Source organism: Sarcophilus harrisii, chromosome 3, assembly GCF_902635505.1.
Source record: "Sarcophilus harrisii chromosome 3, mSarHar1.11, whole genome shotgun sequence".
Classification (NCBI taxonomy): domain Eukaryota; kingdom Metazoa; phylum Chordata; class Mammalia; order Dasyuromorphia; family Dasyuridae; genus Sarcophilus; species Sarcophilus harrisii.
Genome location: NC_045428.1, coordinates 459095590 through 459117329, shown reverse-complemented (window position 1 = coordinate 459117329; position 21740 = coordinate 459095590). Strand labels below are relative to the sequence as shown.

General features: G+C 37.1%; 1 protein-coding gene across 4 annotated transcripts; it reads left to right on the top strand.

The window, feature by feature from the left end:
• The first annotated feature begins 9687 nt into the window (after nucleotides 1–9687).
• On the top strand, nucleotides 9688–15659 carry TIRAP (TIR domain containing adaptor protein). Of its 4 annotated transcripts, XM_031960920.1 has the most exons (6): nucleotides 9690–9985; nucleotides 10538–10605; nucleotides 12380–12531; nucleotides 13316–13894; nucleotides 13979–14057; nucleotides 14185–15659. In XM_031960920.1, exons 3-5 carry the CDS (start codon nucleotides 12525–12527, stop codon nucleotides 14047–14049), a joined length of 657 nt encoding a protein of 218 aa, XP_031816780.1. In that variant the 5' UTR covers nucleotides 9690–9985; nucleotides 10538–10605; nucleotides 12380–12524; the 3' UTR covers nucleotides 14050–14057; nucleotides 14185–15659. The 4 variants fall into 4 exon arrangements, with proteins under 4 accessions (XP_031816781.1, XP_031816779.1, XP_031816780.1 ...); XM_031960919.1 differs by lacking the exon at nucleotides 12380–12531 and having other exon boundaries at nucleotides 9689–9985; XM_031960921.1 differs by lacking the exons at nucleotides 12380–12531; nucleotides 13979–14057 and having other exon boundaries at nucleotides 9688–9985; nucleotides 13316–13918.
• The last annotated feature ends 6081 nt before the right edge of the window (nucleotides 15660–21740 follow it).

The following is a 21740-nucleotide window of genomic DNA, read 5'->3' as shown; positions in this document are numbered from 1 at the left end:
TTTTTGATCTGATTTTTCTTTTGCTTTATGATAAATATAGAAATATGTTTAGAAGAATTGCATATGTTTAACCCATATTGCATTATTTGCTGTCTGGAAAGGAGGTGGGGAAAGTAAGGGAGAAAAATTTGGAACACAAAGTTTTGCAAGGGGTGTATCTTTGCATGTATTTTGAAAATAAAAAGTTATTTTTAAAAAATCAGATTTAAGATTTATTGTGGAATTAAAGTCGACACGATTAATTAATTGACTGAATAAAAGGGGAAGGGAAGAATCAGGATGATTCTTAAAATTTCCAATTCAAATTGTTGAGCATAGTGGGTGTCTTCAAAGAAATTGGGAAGTTACAATAGAAAAAGGGAATGTTTAAGGAGAAAGTAAATGAGTTTGTGGGAGCTGGGTAAATGGGGTAGGGGTGGAGATGGGGCACAATATTAATACAGATATAGATTTGATGGTTGTCTGCCTAGAGGTGGTAGTTGAACTTGATCCGGTAAAGTTACATAAAAGAGAGCCCAGTAGAAGAGTGACATATCAACAACAAAAATAAACTTGGGACTATAACAGGAGTGATAATCTCTTGTTCAGTTCTGCATTGCAAATCACCTCAACACCATCCCTCTTCTTTTTCTCTACTCTCAACGGAAGAGGTGACCCTTCCATAAAGAGACAGAAAAGACCCTCCTAGGAAGGAGAACCAGGAGGAAACAATGTCACACAAAACAATCCTTGGAAGAAAAAGCGTGTAGGTAAAGGTGATAGTTTTCAATGCCAAATGTTGCAGAAATGCAGGGTTACGTAAACAGAACAAGGAGAACAAGTTATACTGTAACAACAATATAAAGACAAATTATATTGAAAGACTTAAGAAATCTGATCAACATAATAACCAACCACAAGCCTACAGTAGTTATGATGAAACATGAGATGGGTGCTGATCGAGGCATACATTTTTAGGATGTGGCCAATACAAAAATTTGTTTTTGCTTGACTGTATATTTTGAAATTTTTTTCAGGTTACACATGTACATCTATTTGTAACATTTTTCCATATGAGTCATCTTGGAAGAGAAAAATCAGAACAAAAGAGAAAAATAAGGAGAAAAAAAGTGAAAATAATATGTTTCAGTATGCATTCAATTTCCACAGTTCTTTCTCTGAATGTGAATGGCATTTTCCATCAAAAGTTTATTGGAATTGTCTTGGTTCATTGAATTGCTGAGAAGAATCAAGTCTATAATAGTTGATCAATACACAATCTTGCTATTATTGTGTACAGTGTTTTCCTGGTTCTGCTTGTTTTACTCAGCATCAGTTCATGTAAATCCTTCCAGGCTTTTCTATAATTAGTCTGTTAATCATTTCTTATAGAACAATAATATTCCATTACTTTCACATACCATAACTTATTCAGCCATTTCCCAATTGAGAGAGAGTATATTAAAGGTGTTTTTTTTTTTTTCCTTTCTCAGTAGTGTGGGAGAGGGAGAAGAAACAGAAGGTAGTTTTCATTAACTGAAAAAAAATTAATTTTTTGTTAGTTTTTTATTACTTTTTTTAAACATGTGCAATTCTTATATATATATATATTTACACAATAATGCTGCACAAGAAAAATCAAATTAAAAGGGAAAAAATGAGAAAACAAAATGCAAACAAACAATTTTAAAAAGTGAATACACCATGTTGCAATCCACACTCAGTCCCCATAGTTCTTTCTGACTGCAGATATCTCTTTTCATCTCAAGATTATTGGAACTAGCTTGAATCACCTCTCTATTGAAAAGAGCCACATCTTGGGAAAACTGGGACACTAATGCATTGTTGGTGGAGTTGTGAAATGATCCAACCATTCTGGAGAGCAATCTGGAACTATGCCCAAAGGGCATACCCTTTGAGCCAGAAGTGCCATTGCTGGATCTGTTATCCAAAGGAAATCATAAAGGAGAGAAAAGGATGCACATGTGCAAAAATGTTTGTAGCAGCTCTTTTGTGTAGAAAAGAATTGGAAATGAGTAGATGCCTATCAATTGGGAAATGGCTGAACAAGTTGTAATATATGAAGGTAATGGAATATTATTTTTCTCTAAAATATGATGAAGAAGCTGACTTTAGAAAGGCCTGGAAATATTTACACGAACTGATGCTGAGCAAAACAAGCAGAACCAGGAATACATTGTACACAATAACAGCAGGAATGTGCGATGATCAACTATGAAAGACTTGGTTCTTCTCAGTAGTTCAGTGATCTAAAGCAATCTCAATAGACTTTGGACATAAAATGCCATCTACATCCAGAAAAAGAACTAAGGAGACTGAATGTAAATCAACACATGCTATGTTCATTCACTTCTTTTTCCTGTTTTTTTATCTCTCTCATGGGTTTTCTGTTTTGTTCTGGTTTTTCTGTCCCAATATAATTCATAAAGCAATGTGTTAAAATAAATGAATGAATGAATTAAAAAGGAAAAATAAAATAAAAAAAAAAAGTAAAGAGCCACATCCATCATAATTGATCATCATATAAAATTGCTATTATTGTATATAATGTTCCCTGGTTCTACTCACTTCACTTAGCAACAGTTTATGTAAGTTGCTCCAGGTCTCTCTGAAGTCAGCCTGCTCATCATTTCTTAGAGAATATTAATATTCCATAACATTCATATAACTTATGCCATAACGTATTCAGCCATTTTCCAGCTGATGGGCATCCACTCATCTTCCACTTTCTTGCCGCTACAAAAAGGGCTGCCACATTTTGGCACATGTGGGTCCCTTTCACTCTTTTAAGATCTCTTTGGGATATAAGCCCAGTAGAGACACTGCTGCATCAAAGGGTATGCACATTATGATAGCCCTTTGGCCATAATTCCATATTGTTCCCCAGAATGGTTGGATCAGTTCACAACTCCAACAACAATGTGTTAGTGTCCCAGTTTTCCCACATCCCCTCCAACATTCATCATTATCAAAAAATTAATTTTTAAAAATTCCACAGAAAGGTAAAGAATAAGAATTAAGAAAGCCCACTGGATCTGGCAAACGATAGATCATTGTGAAGTTGGAGAGTAATTTCAGTCAAATGAGGAGAAGCCAGATTGTAAAGGGTTAAGGAATGAAGTCAGTTGTGAGAAAGTGAAGCAAAAAGCTTAACTTATTTTCTAGGAGTTTGACAATGAAATAGAGGATGACAAAATTAAATAAAAGCTTTGAAAATCTTTTTTATTTTTTTAATTAAAGCTTTTTATTTACAAAACATATGCATGGTAATTTTTCAACATTGACCCTTGCAAAACCTTGTAGTCTAAATTTTCCCCTTCTTCCCCCCATACCCTTCCCTAGATGGCAGGTAGTCCAATACATATTAAATATGTTAAATCCAATATATGTATTCATATTTATATAGTTATCTTGCTGCACAAGAAAAATCAGATCAAGAAAGGACAAAAACTGAGAAATAAAACAAAATGCAAGCAAACAGCAATAGAAAGAGTGAAAATGCTATGTTGTAATCCACACTCAGTTCCCATAGTCCTCTCTGGGGGTGTAGATGACCCTCTTCATCATAAGATTATTGAAACTGATCTGAATTCTCTCATTATTGAAGAGAGCCACGTCCAACAGAATTGATCATTGTATAATCTTCTTGCTGTGTTCAATGATCTGGTTCTGCTCATTTCACTTAGCATCAGTTTGTGTATGTCTCCCCAGGTCTCTTTGAAATCATCCTGCTGGTTGTTTCTTACAGAACAATAATATTCCATAACCTTCATATACCATAATTTATTTAGCCATTCTCCAATTGATGGGCATCCACTCAGTTTCCAGTTTCTAGCCACTACAAGGGTTGTCACATTTTGACACATGTGGGTCCCTTTTCCTCCTTTAAGATCTCTTTGGAATAGTGAAAGCTTTTTTTAAGGATGAGAGCTCTCTACATTTATGAGCAATAGAAAATGAGCCAACAGATAAAGAGAAGTAGAAAATTAGATGAGAATCTAATGAGAAGACTCCAAAAGGGGATTGAATCAAGGTTGCATTGGTAAGGAGAAGAATCACATCTCCTTAGAATGGAACAAAGGAGGAAAAGGTCTGGGATAATGTTGAAGTGATTTACAATGTAGGGTTGAGAAGAGGCCTTAGTTTTTTCAGTGAAATATTGGGTGAAGTTCTCTACTAAGAGGCAAGAAGTGGAGAGATGAACTAATGAAGAAGTTTGGAAGAATGGAATAGAGAATCAAAGAAGAGAGGGAAATTAGGTAATGCAATGAATAGAGAACCTGAGGGGCCCCCCTGAGACACCCCCTGAAGAGGTGAAATCTATTTCTTTCCAGCCTATGGATCCCTTGCCTCCAGGCACAGTAGGCTTGACCATTTCACCTCCTGAGAGTACGTACAAAACAGTGTCCATCCACACACTGATGTGGGAAACTGGGGAATGTGTAGATAATATCCCAATCACTAATACAGGTAGACAATGTGTGACTTATCAACCAGGAGAAGTAGTAGCATCAGGTTTACTGATATAGACTTCTAATAAGCAATCTGGTGATAGTCACCCAGATTCTGACTCCAAGCAACAAAATCCAGGAATATACTGGACAGCAGCTGTGACAGCTGACCGACCTATGCTCACTATCTATATAAATGGCATACCATTAGAAGGATTGGTAGACACAGGTGCAGATCGTACAGTCATTAGAGGTGCCAATTGGCCCAGTCACTGGCCATAGATTAAAGCAGACACCTACATGTCTGGCATAGGAGGATCAATAGCAGCTGAAGTTAGTGCTACCCCTTTGAGATGGATATTTGAAGGTGAAACAGAAGTTTTTACTCCTTTTATAGTTGAAAAAATCCCCATCAATCTGTGGGGAAGACACATTTTACAATAATTAGGATTAAAAATGAGTACCTTGGTTTTTCAGGCAGGGCTGCTGTTGAAGGCCTGGCAACACTTTCACCTGTTCCTCTCCAAGTAGAAAACTGATACACCAGTGTGGAGAGAACAGTGCCCCTTAGGTAGCAATAAAATTCAGACCTTATTAGATAAAATACAGGAGCAACTTGACCAAGGACACTTACAACCTTCTCTAAGTCCTTGGAATTCCCCAGTATTTGTTATAAGAAAGAAATCTGGAAAATGGAGGATGTTGACTGATTTAAGAAAGGTAAATGGAAACTATGGGAACTCTTCAGCCTGGGCTTCCATCTCCTACTCAGTTGTCTAGAGAATGGCATCTTTGGGTTATAGACATTAAGGATTGTTTCTATTTTATCCCTCTGGATAAGGAGGATATGAAAAGATTTGCCTTTTCAGTGCCCAGCGTTAACTTAGCTGAGCCTTATAAAAGATATGAATGGACAGTTTTGCCACAGGGGATGAAAAAGAGCCCTACTATGTGTCAAATGTATGTTGCTGCTTCTCTTACTCTAGTAAGAAAAGCATTTCCAAAAGTTATGTTATTACATTACATGGATGATACACTGGGATGTGCACCTGAGGAACAAATGTTAGAAGCATGTCTACAAAAGACCATAGAAACACTAAGGAACTAAAAATTGCACATAGCTCCAGAAAAAATTCAAAGACATGCTCCTTTTCGATATTTAGGATATGAAGTTTACCCTAAGGTGCTTACAGTACAAAAACTTTCCTTAAAAACAGAGAAGCTAAACACATTGAATGATTTTCAGAAATTGATAGGAGATATCCAATGGATGCGACCAGTGTTAGGCTTGACTACCTATCAATTACAACCATTATATGACATTTTAAGGGGAGACAGTGCTTTAAACTCACCACGCCAGCTTGCAAAAGAAGCTCAAGAGGCTTTGAGAGAAGTTGAACTGCCTTTATCCAATGTTGTTGAAAGAGTCACTCAAAAACCCTTGGAAATATCAGTTTTTGCTACGCAAGAGGCACCCACAGCAGTCCTTCATCAAGGAGATAGTGTGATAGAGTGGGTGAACCTCCCAGCACAACCAGAACAAAGCCTTACTCTTTACCCAGTGCTTGTGGCTAGAATTTTATTAAAGGCCATTAAGTGAGCAGTACAATTATCTGGGACAAGACCTGACAAGATATACACCTTTTATACCAATACACAAATTAATGTGTGTTGTGAGACCATCCCAGAGTGGCAAATTTTATTAGCCATGGTTCCAAATTTTACATATGGGTCTCCATTAAAGATAACCAGACTATTATGTAATTGGCGATGGATTCTGTGATGGATCTGAATCTGCCAGCAGATGTGTACCACAATTAGAAGAGGAAAGATACTTAACAAAGGAGGGCTAACTAGGTGGATATTGAAGAAGTTCAGTCCACAATAAAGTGCCTGAATTTGAATAACAACAAAAATTGTAAGAAGGGGATTGGTAGCAGAGATTATAAAACTTGACTACCGGATATATGGGAGGAAAGGGATCAAGGAAGGATAAAAGTTGGTTTTATAGTTAGAATGACTGGCTAGAGAAAGAGAGGTCTAGAAAATGAATAGATTTAGGGGAGAAATAAATTCAGTTTTAGATGGTATGAGTTACTTTCAGATGGAAAGATCCAGTAAACTTCTGGAAATGCTAGTCTGGATTTCAGGTGAAAGGAAGATGAAAGTTAGAGATGTATCTGCAAAGAGGTGATATTTGAAACTGGAGTAGAAAAGGTTCCCAAAGAAGAGACAAGAAAACACTGATAATGTCTAAAGATTTAAAACTGAAAAGGGCTTCAAAGATCATCTTTTCCATCTGTCCTTTTACAAAGTAGGAAACTGAAATTTTAAGGGATTGAATAAACATGTTTAAAGTCACTTAGCTTTGTAGCAAAGCCAAAATTTGCACTCCTCTTTTAACTCTAAATCCAGTGTTCTTTCCAGTACTGCAGGAAAAAGAAAAAAGAGGAGACAAAAAGGAAGCAGTTAGGGAGATAAGTGGAGAACTGAGACAGTAGTGTCTTCACAAAGACCAAGAAAGAAGTAACAATGACAATGCTGCAGAGAAGGCAAAGAAAATGAAGACTGAGAAAATGCCATTGGTTTGACAATTAAGAGGTTGTAGGTGTCAAACTAGCTGACAGAATCACCACTAGGCTCCCTTTCCCAGGTCAACAAATTGCCTAGGAAGGATCAGACTTTGTCTCTCCCAGCCTCTGATTATTTTGTTAATCTCCCAACCCCTTGGCTTTTTCCATGGATTTTTACTTGTTATGCAAAATAACTTAAATTGGAAACAGTGAGATTCCCCAATCTCTCTCTAGTGGATCTGGGTCAGTCCCTCTGTCTAGCCTCTCCCTCCTGCAGCTTAGTCAAGCTGCTTCTGTCTTAATACCTATATATGCTCCTATTCCCCTCCTTGCATAACCCAGTACTTGTGATGTGGCACCTCCACCTGAAATTCACTTTCCCTGATTAAAGACTTCTATGTTGCTATGTTAGCTATTTTCTCTTGAATTCAGGTTGATACAGCTCACTTTGGAGGGATGTTTCAATCGAATGATAAAGCCAATAGTTGAGGAATGAGGGAGGAGTGGTTTAGGAATAAAGACAACCAGTGGGTTTCATGCTAGAAATTTTGTGATGAAAAAAAGTAAAAAAGATGAGACTGTTGCTTGAGGAGAGAAACAGAATAAAGGGTAGGGATTTTGTTTGTGGTACCTTTGAATGACATCAGCCTTCCATTTCAGTAACTAAAGTTCATCTGCACAGCTGTGGCTAAAAAGCAATCAGACTGATTTTCATTAATTCTAATTCTAATAATGCCAGGGGAGAGCTGCATGGCCATCAGCAGAGGAGTACAGAATAGGAAAGACTGGAGATTTAAAATAAAAAGAATGATTAATAGAATAAAGTACTGGAAGATGAAGAAATGAAAGTAATGATTTGCTTAAGTAGGGAAAATGAGAGAGAAGGGAAGACACTATAAATAGATTATATTACAGAAATTTTAAAGTGGAGGAGGGTATTGAGGAATTTCACATTAAATAACCTCATTCTCTTCTGTAAAGTAGGAAGCACAGTCATTGACTGAAAATTTGGAGTGTGGAGGCAAGATTTGGTGGATTGAAAGAGAGAGATTTGGAACAGTCTCTGTGGAAAATGAGGGAGGTGATTTTAAAAAGCAACACTACTGCATAAAAAATCTAGCTGAATTTATGAAGTCTAAATTTATAATGAATGAAAAATAGAAGGCTATACTACTTTCTCCATGAAGACCCTACACCCCCTGAGTGGAAATGGTTAAAGCAGAGGGTAGGACTTACTAATGAGATGAACAAGATAGAGGTGATAGAAGGTCAAATCCTAAGGTGGTGGAAAAAGCAACCCTGAGAAGCCTGATGACAGGATGGATGCAGGCTGAGTAGGGTGGTCATAGATTCCATAGAAGGGATAGTGGACTGATAAAATAAGTAGGAATTGAGGCAGCATTATGTGACAGCTGATGGAAACTAGTCTTGGAATTATAATTCTACCTCTGACACTTACAAGGTATGGTGATATGCACTGATGATAATCATTATGGGGTGTCTATATTTGGGAGGTGGTTGAAATCCTGTGATGGAGGTGATTGGAGGAATTTGAAGAACCACGAAAGTGGTTCCAAAAAAAGTCTTCCAAAATAGAAGTTGGAAATAGAAAAAGAAAATTGTGAGATAGATGCTGAAATAGTTGAAAGAGGATTTCCTGGAGGTTGGTAGGTGATTTCAATTAGGATGGGGAAGGGGTGGTTTAACTTAATGATATGCACTTCAAAGAATGAGAGGTTGTTGAATAATGGTTGCAAGAAGGGATGCTATGCACTGACATCCTGAAAAGTGGAGAGGAAAAGTTTCAGCCTCTATAAGAGTGGATTGCCTAGGACTTTGTATTCTCAATATAAAGGTTCCAGTTAGTACTAAAAGGTATTAGAAGCAACTGAGGAAAAAGCCAAGAATTTGAGGGAGTTTGCAATAAAAGGAGGCCACTAGGGCATATTGGAGGTTTAAAAGGTTGTGGACTCTTTTGGAAGAGCAATTTTGAACTATGTCCAAAGGACTATAAAATTGTGCATGTCCTTTGATCCAGCAATATCATTTCTAGATCTGTATCTCAAAGACATCCAAAAAAGGGAGAAAGGACCTATTTGTACAAAAATATTTATAGCAGCTCTATTTGTGGTTACTAAAAACTAGAAATGAAAGGGATGTCCATCAACTGGGGAATGGCTAAACAAGCCATATATGATTCTAATGGAATATTTTTGTACTATAAGAAATGATGAGCAGGCTGATTTCAGAAAAGCCTGAAAAGAGCTGATGCAAAGTGAAGTTAAAAAAAAAAAAAAAAAAAAAAACAGAACATTGTACATAGTAACAACAATATTGTTCCATGAAGAATTGTGAATGACTTAGCTATTATCAACAATACAAGGATCCAAGACAATCCCAAAGAATGCTCAAGATGAATACTATCAGTCTCCAGAGAAAGAACTGATGTTAATTGAAAACAGACTGAAGCATATTGTTTTTCACTTTCTTTATTTAATTTTTAAAATTCATTTTTCTTTCGATTCTTCTTGTACAAAATGACTAATATGAAAATGTTTTACATAATTGCACATGTATAACCTGTACCTGATTGCTTACCATTTCCGAGAGGGAGGGGAAGGAGAAAGGAAAGGAGGGAGGGAATTTGAGACTCCAAAATGTTTTTTAAAGAATAGTAAAATAAATAACTGAAGGAAGTTCTGAATTTCAGTTAGAAATTTTGAGAGACAGACACACAGACACAGACCACAGAGATAAGAGAACGAGAGGTACTGAAGGTTTAATCCTTTCAGGGAAGGACTCAAGTCCAAGGGCTGCTTAACTTCCGTCTACAACTATTTCTGCCTGAAACCACCCTCCTCTGACCACTCACTTCCTTTCTGAGACAAGGGCGGAGCCAGCGAAACTACCTCAACTTTGACTGAGTCCAAGTGGGTGCCCCCCTGCCTCTTCCCCTCCTTGGTGAGTCCTTTGGTTGAGGGAAGAGAAGTGGGGGAAAGGGGGCGGAGATGGAGGGGATACCATACTATCTCTTAGGAAATGACTTAGGGGGTTGCAGCTAAACAGCCTCCCGATTTCTAAGCTGGGCAAGTGGGGAAAGATATTTAGAAAGAAAGCCTTTCAAACTCGCCAGGTTAAGGCAGAACGGGACTAGAGGCGTTCCCTAACCGATACCAGACAGTAGCTCTGAATGAGAAACGGGGAAGAAATCTTGAACTCCAGCTATACTTTTGTCCAGAAAAGACCCTTTCTGCCCCTCTCTGCTTTGAAGTTCTGTCCCTCTTCTGGCAGGATTCTTTCCTCCATTCCACCTTCTTCCTCTTCCCCTCTCCTTTCAACCACTCTCTGGCACCTTTAAAAAAATAAAATAAATAAAGCAATCTGATTTCCGTCTTGAGAAAGATATCATTACTATGGTTAAAAAAAAAAAAAAAAAAAAAAAAAAAAAAAGCAGCTCTAGATTGTTCTTTCTGGTGTGTCATTGTATATCTGTCTCACTTGTCTCCCCTTTAGGCACTCTACCTGTCTGGCATCAGCCTCTGCATGTGTCTGTCCACACAGGAAAAGCCACATGGCTGAAGGTAAGAAGCCCCTATCTGTTTTCTGCTTCTTGAAATGACTTTGTATTATGTTGTTGATATTTTGTATTTACTAGCTTGGACATGTTATATCCTATCAGTGGTATATAATCTCCTTGAGTGCATCAAACCCAGTGCTTTATACTTACTAAGTGTTTAATAAATATTTGTTGAAATGAATCTTTCAAGCTTTATATGTAGATATATCTATATTCAGAAAGAGAGAGACAGAGAAAGGGAGAGATATAGGAACTTCCTCTTTAGAATCCTTAAATTCCTTTCAGAGTATCACCTTTTACATGAGATCTTTCCTGCTCATCTCCTCTAACTACTACTGCCTCTGAAAATACATAGTATTTATTTTGTACGCTTATAGATATCTATATATATGTTGTCTCACCCAAAAGAATGAAAGCTTTTTGGAGACAAGAGCAGACCACCGCTGGATTAAATTTCACAATTTGAAAGCATAGCTTTTAGGAATAGTTCCTAATTGCTCTCCAAAATGATTGCATCAGTTCACAGCTCCACCAACAATATATTAGTGTCCCAATTTTCCCACATCCCCTCTAACATTTATCATTATCTTTTCCTGTCTTCTTAGCCAGTTTGAGAGGTATGTAGTGGTATTTCAAAGTTGTCTTAATTTTCATATCTCTGATCAATAATGACATAGTATTTTTTTTCATATGAATAAAAATGATTTTATTCTTTGCCTGAAAATTATCTGTTCATATCCTTGGATCACTTATCAATTGGAGAATGTCTTGTATTCTTATAAATTTGAGTCTATTCTCTATATATTTTAGAAATGAGGTCTTTATGAGAACCCTTGGATGTAAAATTTTCCCCCAGTTTTCTGCTTCTCTTGTAATCCTGTCTGCGTTGGTTTTGTTTGTACAAAATCTTTTAGATTTAATATAATCAAAATTATCCATTTTTCATTTCATAACATACTCTAGTTCTTCTTTGGCCACAAATTACTTCCTTCTCCACAGATCTGAGAGGTAGACCATCTTTTGTTCTTCTAATATGCTTATGGTATCACTCTTTATGTCTAAATCATGAATCCATTTTGATCTTATCTTAGTATAGGGTGTTAGGTATGGGTCAATGCCTAGTTTCTGCCAATTTTCCCAGCAATTTTTGTCAAATAGTGAATTCTTATCCCAGAAGCTGGGGTCTTTAGGTTTATCAAACACTGTATTACTATAATCATTGATTATTGTGTCTTGTGAGCCTAACCTATTCCACTGATCAACTACTCTAATTCTTAGCCAGTACCAAATGGTTTTGATGAACGTTGCTTTATAATATAGTTTTAGGTCTAGGAAAGCTAGGCCACTTGCATTTGCATTTTTTCTCATTAATTCCCTTAAAATTCCTGACCTTTTGTTCTTCCAGAAGAACTTTTGTTATTATTTTTTCTAACTCTGTCACCTACTTCTATTTCTGCATCCATGCTTAGTAGACTTAAACAGTCCAGGTTTGCTCACTATAGTGGTTCTAGTACTAGTAACCATCATGACCAACAAAGGCATGTTGAGTTTGTTTGTTCCTGGATCTTGGAAAATCACAGACTTTAGTGCTGTGATCAAGACTTAGTGAAAAAGGAATCTGGTAACTGTGGTTACTGAGGACTCACCCAGGGGAAAACCAAGAGACAGAATTCATATGGACCATTAGGACAGAAAGGGGTATTTAGAAATCCACTCATCCTCTGAAGCCAAGGACTGTCCTAATTTAGCATGATCATATATGTGACTATCCTTCACAGGATGATTCTTCCATGACTCTTGATCTGGACCGAGGCTTCCCCTCTCTCACCAGTGGTCTGCCTCCCCCAGATCAGTTATAGGCCCAAGTCAAGGACATCCATCTTACCTCCATTTCCTTGTCCTGAATCAGGAGGCCTGCATAGGATGGCTGGTGAGTAGAACTAGACTGCTTTAGGAGTCAGCTCCCCTTTCAAGGTAAGAGCTGAATGTAGGCTAATTTACTTATTATTCAAATATAGTTCTTATATCTGGGGGGGAAGGCCCCTGGGCAGAAATCCCAGGCAAACTAGGAAGTGAGAGGCCAATGACCCAGCTTGGCCTAAAGAAGTCAGAAAGATCTACTTTCTATTTTTGACTTTGTGCTTTTTTTGGCCTTGTTTCCCCATTTATAAAATAAGGAGTTTGGATTAAATGATCTCTAGCCTTATAATTACCTCCTCTAAGTTTCGAATTTGTAATAAAGTCTTCACACCTCCTATGGGGAAAAAAGGTTGCTCAGGTATTGTCCAATCAGTTTTTTCTCTAGGATTTTTCCTGGTTCTAAAAGGTCTTCATGATCTACAAGTCCCTGAGTTGCATGCTTCAGGCGCAGAGATCTGTCTGCTCCCATTTTGATGCTTGCCCAGCAGAATCCAGCTTAGGGAAGCACCAGATTTCAACACTTCTAAATCCTTCTGGCCCTAGAAAGAGCCATGCTGGTTTTCTGGGAAAAATAAAAATCTTAGTGGGCTTTGTCTATTTAAACCTCAGAAGCCTTGTTGCTGCCTTCTCTCATTCCTGTTTCTTCCTTTCTTTGTGAAGACCCAGGCTTTACTGGGACCATATCTATGATAGCTATCTCCTTCCCTTTGTTCTGTCTTTTCAAAGCAAGTTCTCCCTCTCGTACTGTCAAGATTATCCCCATTCTCTGTTACTCTGCTCTTTCATTCTCTCAGGCTGGTTCCGACAAATCCTGCGTAAGCCCAAAAAACGCCACATGCAGCCAGACACCAACACCAAGGATGTCCCAGAGCCACCCTCACAAAGTAGTTCTCTACCTGAGACTCAGGAATCTCCCTGGGTTCCCACCCCAAGCCCAGCAGACACGGAGAGCAGGAGCAGTGACTCTCGTTGGAGCAAAACCTATGATGTGTGTGTGTGCCATAGTGAGCACGACCTGATGCCTGTCCAGGAGCTGGTCTCTTATCTGGAGGGTGAGCCCAATGGACTGCGATGCTTCCTGCATCTTCGGGACGCAGCCCCAGGTGGTGCCATTGTGTCAGAACTGTGCCAGGCGATGGGCAACAGCCACTGCTGTGTACTGTTTATCACCTCCCATTTCCTTCAGGACCCCTGGTGCAAGTATCAAATGTTACAAGCACTAAGTGAGGCCCCAGGGTCTGAGGGCCACACCATACCCCTGCTGGCTGGCCTGGCTCGAAGCGAATACCCCCCTGAGCTCCGATTCATGTTCTACGTGGATGGCAATGGCCTTGACAATGGATTTGGAAAGGTCAAGAAGACAGTCTGGCGTTGTAAGCAGCGTGGCAGTGGGGGAGGTGGGATGAAAAAGACCTTGAATCTTGAATACACCTGAAAGTTACTTTGGTTTCTTTTAGATAGGGATGGAGACCCCTTTGGGAAGGGGCCAGGGAGGGACTTCAAGGGTGAAGGACATTGGTCTGCATGAGAGAAAAGGTACAGAAGGGGAGGGGAGGAATGTGATATTGGGAATAGTGAAAGAAAATGGCAGTGGCCAGTATGGAGAAGGGCACCTTATTTGCAAAGAAACTGAGTCCCATGACTCTGCTCGATTTTTTTCCAGATCTGCAAAAATTTAGCTGAGATGTATATCCCATCTCTTCAACATGGAACCCAAGATGTCGGAGCAGGACTGGACTTGGAGCTAGAAGGGACACTGAGAGTCTCCCGAAAGCCCTGGTGAAGAGCCAGGCAGGTGTTATAAGGATTCGTAACATCAATAACGTTTTTATTCTCTGTCTGAGATAGTCTGTATAGCTGGTTTCTCCAATCATTGGGGTTTCCCTTCCCAAAAATTCAGCTCTCGGCTGGGGGAAATTGAAGTTGCTGCTAATGTTGTTCCTTAGGGTATTTCTTAGGCAGAATGAATGTGTTATTTTGGTTTCTGCCCAAAAGGGAGTCTTGCCTCCACAATTTCACATAAAGCCTATCACATATCTGTATGTTCCTATCTCTGCCCAAGAAGAGAGCTACTGATCTGCTCCATCAGACAGAATACTCTAAAGTCCTCCAGATAGACTAATGAATTCTGACTCAATTGGAGAAAATGTGATTGGTACCAACTCCTCCTTACATGTAGCTTTCCTATTTTCCCCTGCTTTCTCCAATCCATCTTCATAAAGTAAAAATCCTATATAACATTTTTTTGGAGGGGGATGTATGTCAGGACCTTGGAATTATAAATCAATAAGCATCTATTAAGCACTGGAGATACGTTAAAAAAAAAAGGGAGGGGGGAACAGAAGCTCTCAAAGAGCTCACAATCTCATGGGAAGAAATCACATAGATATTATATAAAGAAATTAAAGACCTAAATAGAAAAATCATTTTAAGTGGGAAAAGGGAAGGGACAGAGTTGTAAGGAAAGAGATGGAAAAATGGGATATGTAGAGAGAAATGTCTAGAACCTATATTCAGTACCTAGGATTACAACCAATTTGATCATCCATCCTTAATTTGCTGGTACTGTATCAAAGTTACCTAGGTGTCCTAGATAACTTTGATACAGTACCAGCAAATTCTACAGTGATTAATGACTTCCAAGTTGGGAGATGCAGTTTATTATAAGGACTTTGTCATTTAAAAAATCTTTATTTACCTCTAATAAAAAAAGTACTAGACATTTTTTTAAACATAAAAACCATCCCTTATATTTAAAAAGATGAGAAGCCTCTGGCTTAGAGAAAAAAGAATTTAACTTTTAGGGTATGCAGTCTTTGAATATGGAGTTGAAAGAACTATATAACTTTTCACAGCATTTAATCTACTTTTCACTACATCTATCATCCTAGCTCCTTCCCATTTTTGCCTTGATTCTTTACCTGTTTTCTCCTTTTATGCCCTACCATTATTCCAGATTATTCTTTACACTAAAGGGAGTTGAGTGAAATAAGTTTATAGACAGTTGATGATCTCTGTAAGAGGAGAAAATTTCTACACCAAAAGTTTCCAACCCTTATGAAATTCTAGGTTTGGACCCCCTAAAAATGCCCTAACTCTTGTTGAAGGATTAATAAATATTTGTTGAGTTGATCTGAATTACTCTCAAGATTTCTACAGGTACAATAACAAAATGTTCTTTAAAGAAATAATGAATTAAATAGTTGGAGAGATATTTATTGTTCTTGAATGTGTCACACCTATATACTAAAAATATTTCTACCTAAATTAGCTTGGTGTTATCCCAATTAAACTACTTTCTAGGGAATACTTTCGAGAAATGTTCAAAATGGTAACAAAATTAATTTGGAAGAACAAAAGGGCTAGAATTTCAAAGGATATAATGAAAAAAAGGAAACAGCTTATACATGTTTGAATAATATTATAAAACTCAAAAATTTTCATAGAAGTTTAAAAAATAGAAAAAGTGGATTATGGAACAGATGAGCCAGAAACAAATGAACTTAACAGTCCAGTATTTCATAAGCTTGAGAGAATAAATTACTTGTCAAAGAATTTCTTATTTGATAAGAACCCCTGGGAAACTGAAAAATAGCTTATCAGACATTGGGTTTTCATTACCATCTCATGCTGTTTGGCACAATAAACTCCAAATGGCTAATAATTATATCATCTTTACATTTAAGATTTTATCTTTTTTTCATAATTAGAAGAAAACCAAATCAGATACATACTTTTCAAAGGTTTGGCTGGGAGAAGAATTCTCACCTAAACAAGGAGCAAAAGTTTGCTCTAGAAGAGAAAACAGATTATTTTGATTATATGAAATTGAAAAACTTTTGTGTGAATCATATGAATGGAAGAAATGAGGATGAAAAACAGGCATTGTCCAGGTGCTAAAGATCCTACCTGTGCTACAGGCACACTTTTTTGTTGAGCCATTACTAAAGTCATTTTATCTGTAGCTGATGGAAAAGAAGGATACTTTTCTGAGAAGGGCCTACTACCTGAGTACACATTCAACCCTTCCTTTCTCTCTGGGAATTTATTACTTAAAAGATGTTGGAATTCCTAGTTGAAAAGAACTTTTAGACATGTTCTAGCATAAGCTCTGAAGATATAGTCACCTTGCTTTAAAGCTATTAATCTAATTGAAGGAAAGGCATACATACAAACAAATTGTTACACTAGGAAGATGAATACAAAGGAAAAGCCCTAGCTAAGTGCTATGATAAACTGGGAAGGGAAAAAAATATCTGATTTGGGATGGAGAGAGAAGTCAAGGCAGTGTTATTGGAGGATACGGTGCTTCAATTGGTCCATGAAGGAAGGAAGGAAGGAAAGAACTGTGATGGATGGAAATGAAGTAGGATCACACCCCATTCTAGACACATAGAAAGGAAAAGGTAGGATGGGAACAGAAATAAAGATTAGTCCAGTTTGCCTGAAAAGCAAAATAATTTTTTCTTTTTATTTGGATAAGGATAGTTCTATCATGCCCCAAATGGAAATGTAGTGCTGAACTACATGGAAGCTTTTACATGTTCCTTTTCCTTCTTAGAGATTGCTCTTTTAGGCAGCCTAATAGTACCCTGCTCTTGGGGGAATACCCATATTGGTGCCAGATTTAGCATGGACAATCAACTTTATTCCTACTGTTAGCATGGACAACTAGTTGACTTTATCCTTACTATAGCTCAAAACTCTTGAGCTCAAGTGATCCACTAACCACAAGCTCTCTAGCATCAGGAACCATGGATGTGAGTCATCACATCTGCCAAAGGCAGAAAAAAATGATGATTATTATGAAATAAGGCTAGAAAAGTAGATTGATACCAGAATGTAAAACATTTTGAAGGTCAGGATCAGTAATTTATTATACTTTATTCAGAAGGCAAAGAAAAATAATTGAAAATTTTTGATTAGAAGAGTAACATGATCAGATTGGTACATTAAAAAGATTGCTTGGGGAAAATATATGAAAAAAACAATAGAAAGCAGAAAAATTAGACTGGAAAACCAATTAGGCGGCTGTTATAGACTGGACAAAAAGAAACAAAAACCAGAACTTAGATGATTGCAATGGGAATTAAAAGGAAAAGATGAACTTGGAAAATCGAATTTATTACACATAAGGAAAAAAACAAGATAATCTGAGGAAATAGAGAAACCTAACACCTAACAATTTAGTGAGATTAGGAAAGGTCTCGGGTAGTGATGACCAGGTAGTAATGACCAATCTGAACCTGGAAAGAAACTGAGGATTCTACTTGCCCAAGGTGAGGAAGGAACTCATTCCAGGCATGGGGAATATCTACTATTAAGGTCCAAAAACAGAAGAAGGAATTGTGAGTTTGGAATACAATGAGTAGATCTGTTTGGCTGGAATATAAGGTATGTGAAGGGGAGTAATATAAAATTAACTCTGGAAAGATAAGCTGGAGTCAAATTGTAATGGCTACACATGTTGAGATTAGAAATTGCTAAAAAATTTTTGCTAATAACAGGAAGATCAATCCCATTTCCACTAAATTCAAATGAAACATCAAAATTTTATAGTATTTTATTTTTTCAAATACATGGAAAGATAGTTTTCAACCTTCACCTTTACAAAATCTTGTGTTTCAAATTATTCTCCTCTCTCCTTATTCCCCCTCCCCACCAAGAGAGCAAACAATCCAGTGTAGGTTAAACAAATATAATTCTTCTAAATATATTTCCATACTCGGCATGCTGCACAAGAAAAATCAGATCAAGAAAGAAAAAACACAAGCAAACAGATAATGACAACAAAGATGAAAATACTATTCTTTGATCCACATTCAGTCTCTGTTCTCTCTGGATGCAGAGGCTCTTTACAACACAAGTCTATTGGAATTGTCACTGTGGAAATGAATCATAGTTGATCATCTCATAATCTTGTTGTTAATATGTGATCTCCTGGCTCTGCTCACTTCACTCAGCATCATGTCATGTAAGTTTTTCCAGGATTTTCTGAAATCATCCTGCTGGTCATTTCTTATAGAACAATAATATTCCATCACATTCATTATCATAACTTCTTCGGCCATTCCCCAACAATGGCCATCCATTCGATTACCAGTTCCTTGCCATTACAAAAAGGGCTGCCACAAACATTTTTGCACATGTGATTCCTTTTTGGAGGACAATTTCCTAAAAAACAAAATGTTACATGCTTCCTGCCAAAATGGCTGCATAAACAGGAGGAAGACTGCCTTGCTCCCACACACCTATTCAGCAAATCCCTGAAGTTCACATCAAATAGAGTAATGATCAAGAAATCCAAAAAGAAACCATAGAAAGTGATTTCTTACACTCCAGAACAAAGAAAGTCAGTCAGAGGTCCATGCTCAATAGGAAAAGAGTTCTTAAGCAAAGTTAATACCATTAGGGACAAAAATAGGCCAAAGGTATCTTGAAAAATTCAGTGACCAGAGACAACATGAGCAGACAAATTACTTGAAAAAGCCCCGAGGGGGACCCTTGAAAGCCCCAGAGCAGTTCACAGTGACCACCACAATGCCAATCAGCGTGGAAATCATAAATGGAAACTGCCCAGGTCTAATAGAACTAGAAAGTAATTTACAGATAGGAAAAAAATCCATCAATAATCTCCTGAACGAGCCCCAAAAAGAAAAGTCCAGGAAAGTCATAATCAAAACCTAAATTTCTCACAAGGGAAAAAAAATACTATAATAATCCAAAAAGAAATAGGTAAAGTATCAAGGAACTTCAATTAGGATCATATGAAACCCAGCACCTTTTACTTTAAATGAAAGATCTTGGAATACAAAATTTCAAAAAGCAAAAGATAGAGACTTACAACCAATAATAACTTCTCTCGCAAAGCTGAATATTGTCCTACAAGGATAAAAAATGGAGCACTAATGGAATAGAGTTATCCCTTGCATGTTCCTGTAATCTAGAAAATCCATGTAAAAATTTTGGCCCTCCTTTTGCACCAAGAAAAGGAATCTGAATTTTTTTCTTTTTCTTTAATGGAGTGTTGATAATACCTTATTGGTTTTGGTTATGTAGCTGGCCATTAGTTCTGTGTCATCTGCAGTTTCTGGGAAAATGCCAAAAAAAAAATTCCCATTTAATTTCTTATGCCAACTTGTGATATATGGAAACTATGATGGAGAAAGTTGTGATGCTGAAAGGATAACCATAGATAAATTTTAAGTATTTATGCTGAAACAATCAAACTTAAATAGCAACTTTGAAATAATAATACAAAAATCCAGAGAAAGAGAGAGGTATAAATTTATTTGAGCAATCATAAAGAGCTACATGTTGATGGGGGAGGAAAAACAACCATTACTTCAGAATCTTGTCTTCAGGAAGTTAAATAGGGAAAGCAGAGGCCTCTGGGGGACAGGTAGGTTCTGTTCTGAGAGTCTAAAGAGAAGGAAGAGAAAGGAGAGCATAGAAGAATACAATGTATAAAACCAGAAATTATTCTCATAAGTGGTCAAATGAGGCAGCTAGGTGCCATACTAGATAAACTGTTGGACCTGTAGTTAGGAAGACCAGCCTCTGACATATATTAATTAGGTTACCTAAAGCAAGTCATTTAATCTGCCTCAGATTCCATATTTGTGAAATTGGGATAATAATAGCACCTACTTCCTAGGATTGTTGAGACTAAAGTGAGACTATTTTTAAAACATTTTTCAAACTTTAAAGCTTAATATAAATGCTAGTATTATTATTACAATAATATAGTATAGGTACACAGTTCTCAAAAGAATTGTGAACTATTAACAAACATATGAAAGAATGCTACAAAGCATTAATAAGAAAAATATCAAAATAACCCTGAGTTTTCACCTCACCCCCACTGGCAAAGGTGATGAAAATCAGAAAAGTCTATGTTGGCTCATTAAAACTGATCCCAGACAAGTGCAAAGCACTCACGAAAGAAGATGCTTCCTACAAATGAACTGATGAATTCTGAATGAAAATTGACACAATTTTTTCCCATTTATTTCTTTTTTGTATTTTTCCCCTTTTATCTGTTTCTTTTACAACTATGACTAATGTGGAAATATGCCTTACATGATACCCCATGTACAACTTATATCAAATTGCCTATTATTTTCAGAAGAGAGGGAAGGAGGAAGAAAAATTTAGAAGTCAAAATCTTGTGAAAATGAATGCTAAAAATTAAGACAACTCTGAGGTAACACTACATACTTCTCAGATTGGCTAAGATGGCAGGAAAAGATAATGATATATGTTGAAGGGAATGTGAGAAAACTGTGACAGCAATACATTGTGGGTAGAATTGTAAGCTGATCCAACCATTCTGGAGAACAACTTGGAACTATCAAACTGTGCATTTCCTTTGATCCAACAGTCTCTGTACTAGGTCTATATCCCAAAGAGATCATAAAGGAAGGAAAAGGACCTACTTGTACAAAAATGTTTATAGTAGTCCTTTTTGAAGTGGCAAGTAACTGGAAACTGAGTGCATGCCCATTGATTGGGGAATGGCTGAATAAGCCATAACTTATGAATGTAATGGAATATTATTGTTCTATAAGAAATGATGAGCAGGATAATTTCAGAGAGGCCTGGAGAGACTTACATGAACTGATGCTAAGTGAAGTGAGTAGAACCAAGACAATTCTGATAGACTTGGTTCTTTTCAACAATAAGGTAATTCAGGCTAATTCCAATGGACTTGTGATAGAGAGAGCCATATGTACCAAGAGAGAGTACTATGGGGACTGAATGTGGATCACAACATATTTTCACCTTTTTTGTTGTTATTTGCTTGTTTTGTTTCTTTCTTTCCCATGTTTTCCCCTTTTGATTTGATTTTTCTTGTGCAGCATGATAAACTTGGAAATTTTTTTAAGGGTGGATGTTAAAAAACTATCTTTGCATATATTTTGAAAATAAAAAGCTATTATTTTTTTAAATGAATGCTAAAAATTATCTAGACATGTGATTGGGGGAAAAATATTCTTTTAGGAGCAGCTAGATGGCACAGTGGATAGAGCACCAACTCTGAAGTCAGGAGCACCTAAGTTCAAATATTACCTCTGACACGTAACCCTTACTAGCTGTGTGTCTTTAGGCAAGTCACTTAACCCCAATTGTCTCAAAAAGAAATATTTTTTTAAAGGTCTATGTGATGGAGGAAAAGGGAGTGTAAAGACAGATACATTCATTGTTGGTGGAGATGTG

What these genes read in the sequence shown, in the direction of transcription:
- TIRAP (XM_031960919.1), top strand. An exon ending in CAAGAAGACAGTCTGGCGTT is followed by an intron (nt 13,895 to 13,978) that starts GTAAGCAGCGTG and finishes GGTTTCTTTTAG; the next exon opens with ATAGGGATGGAGACCCCTTT.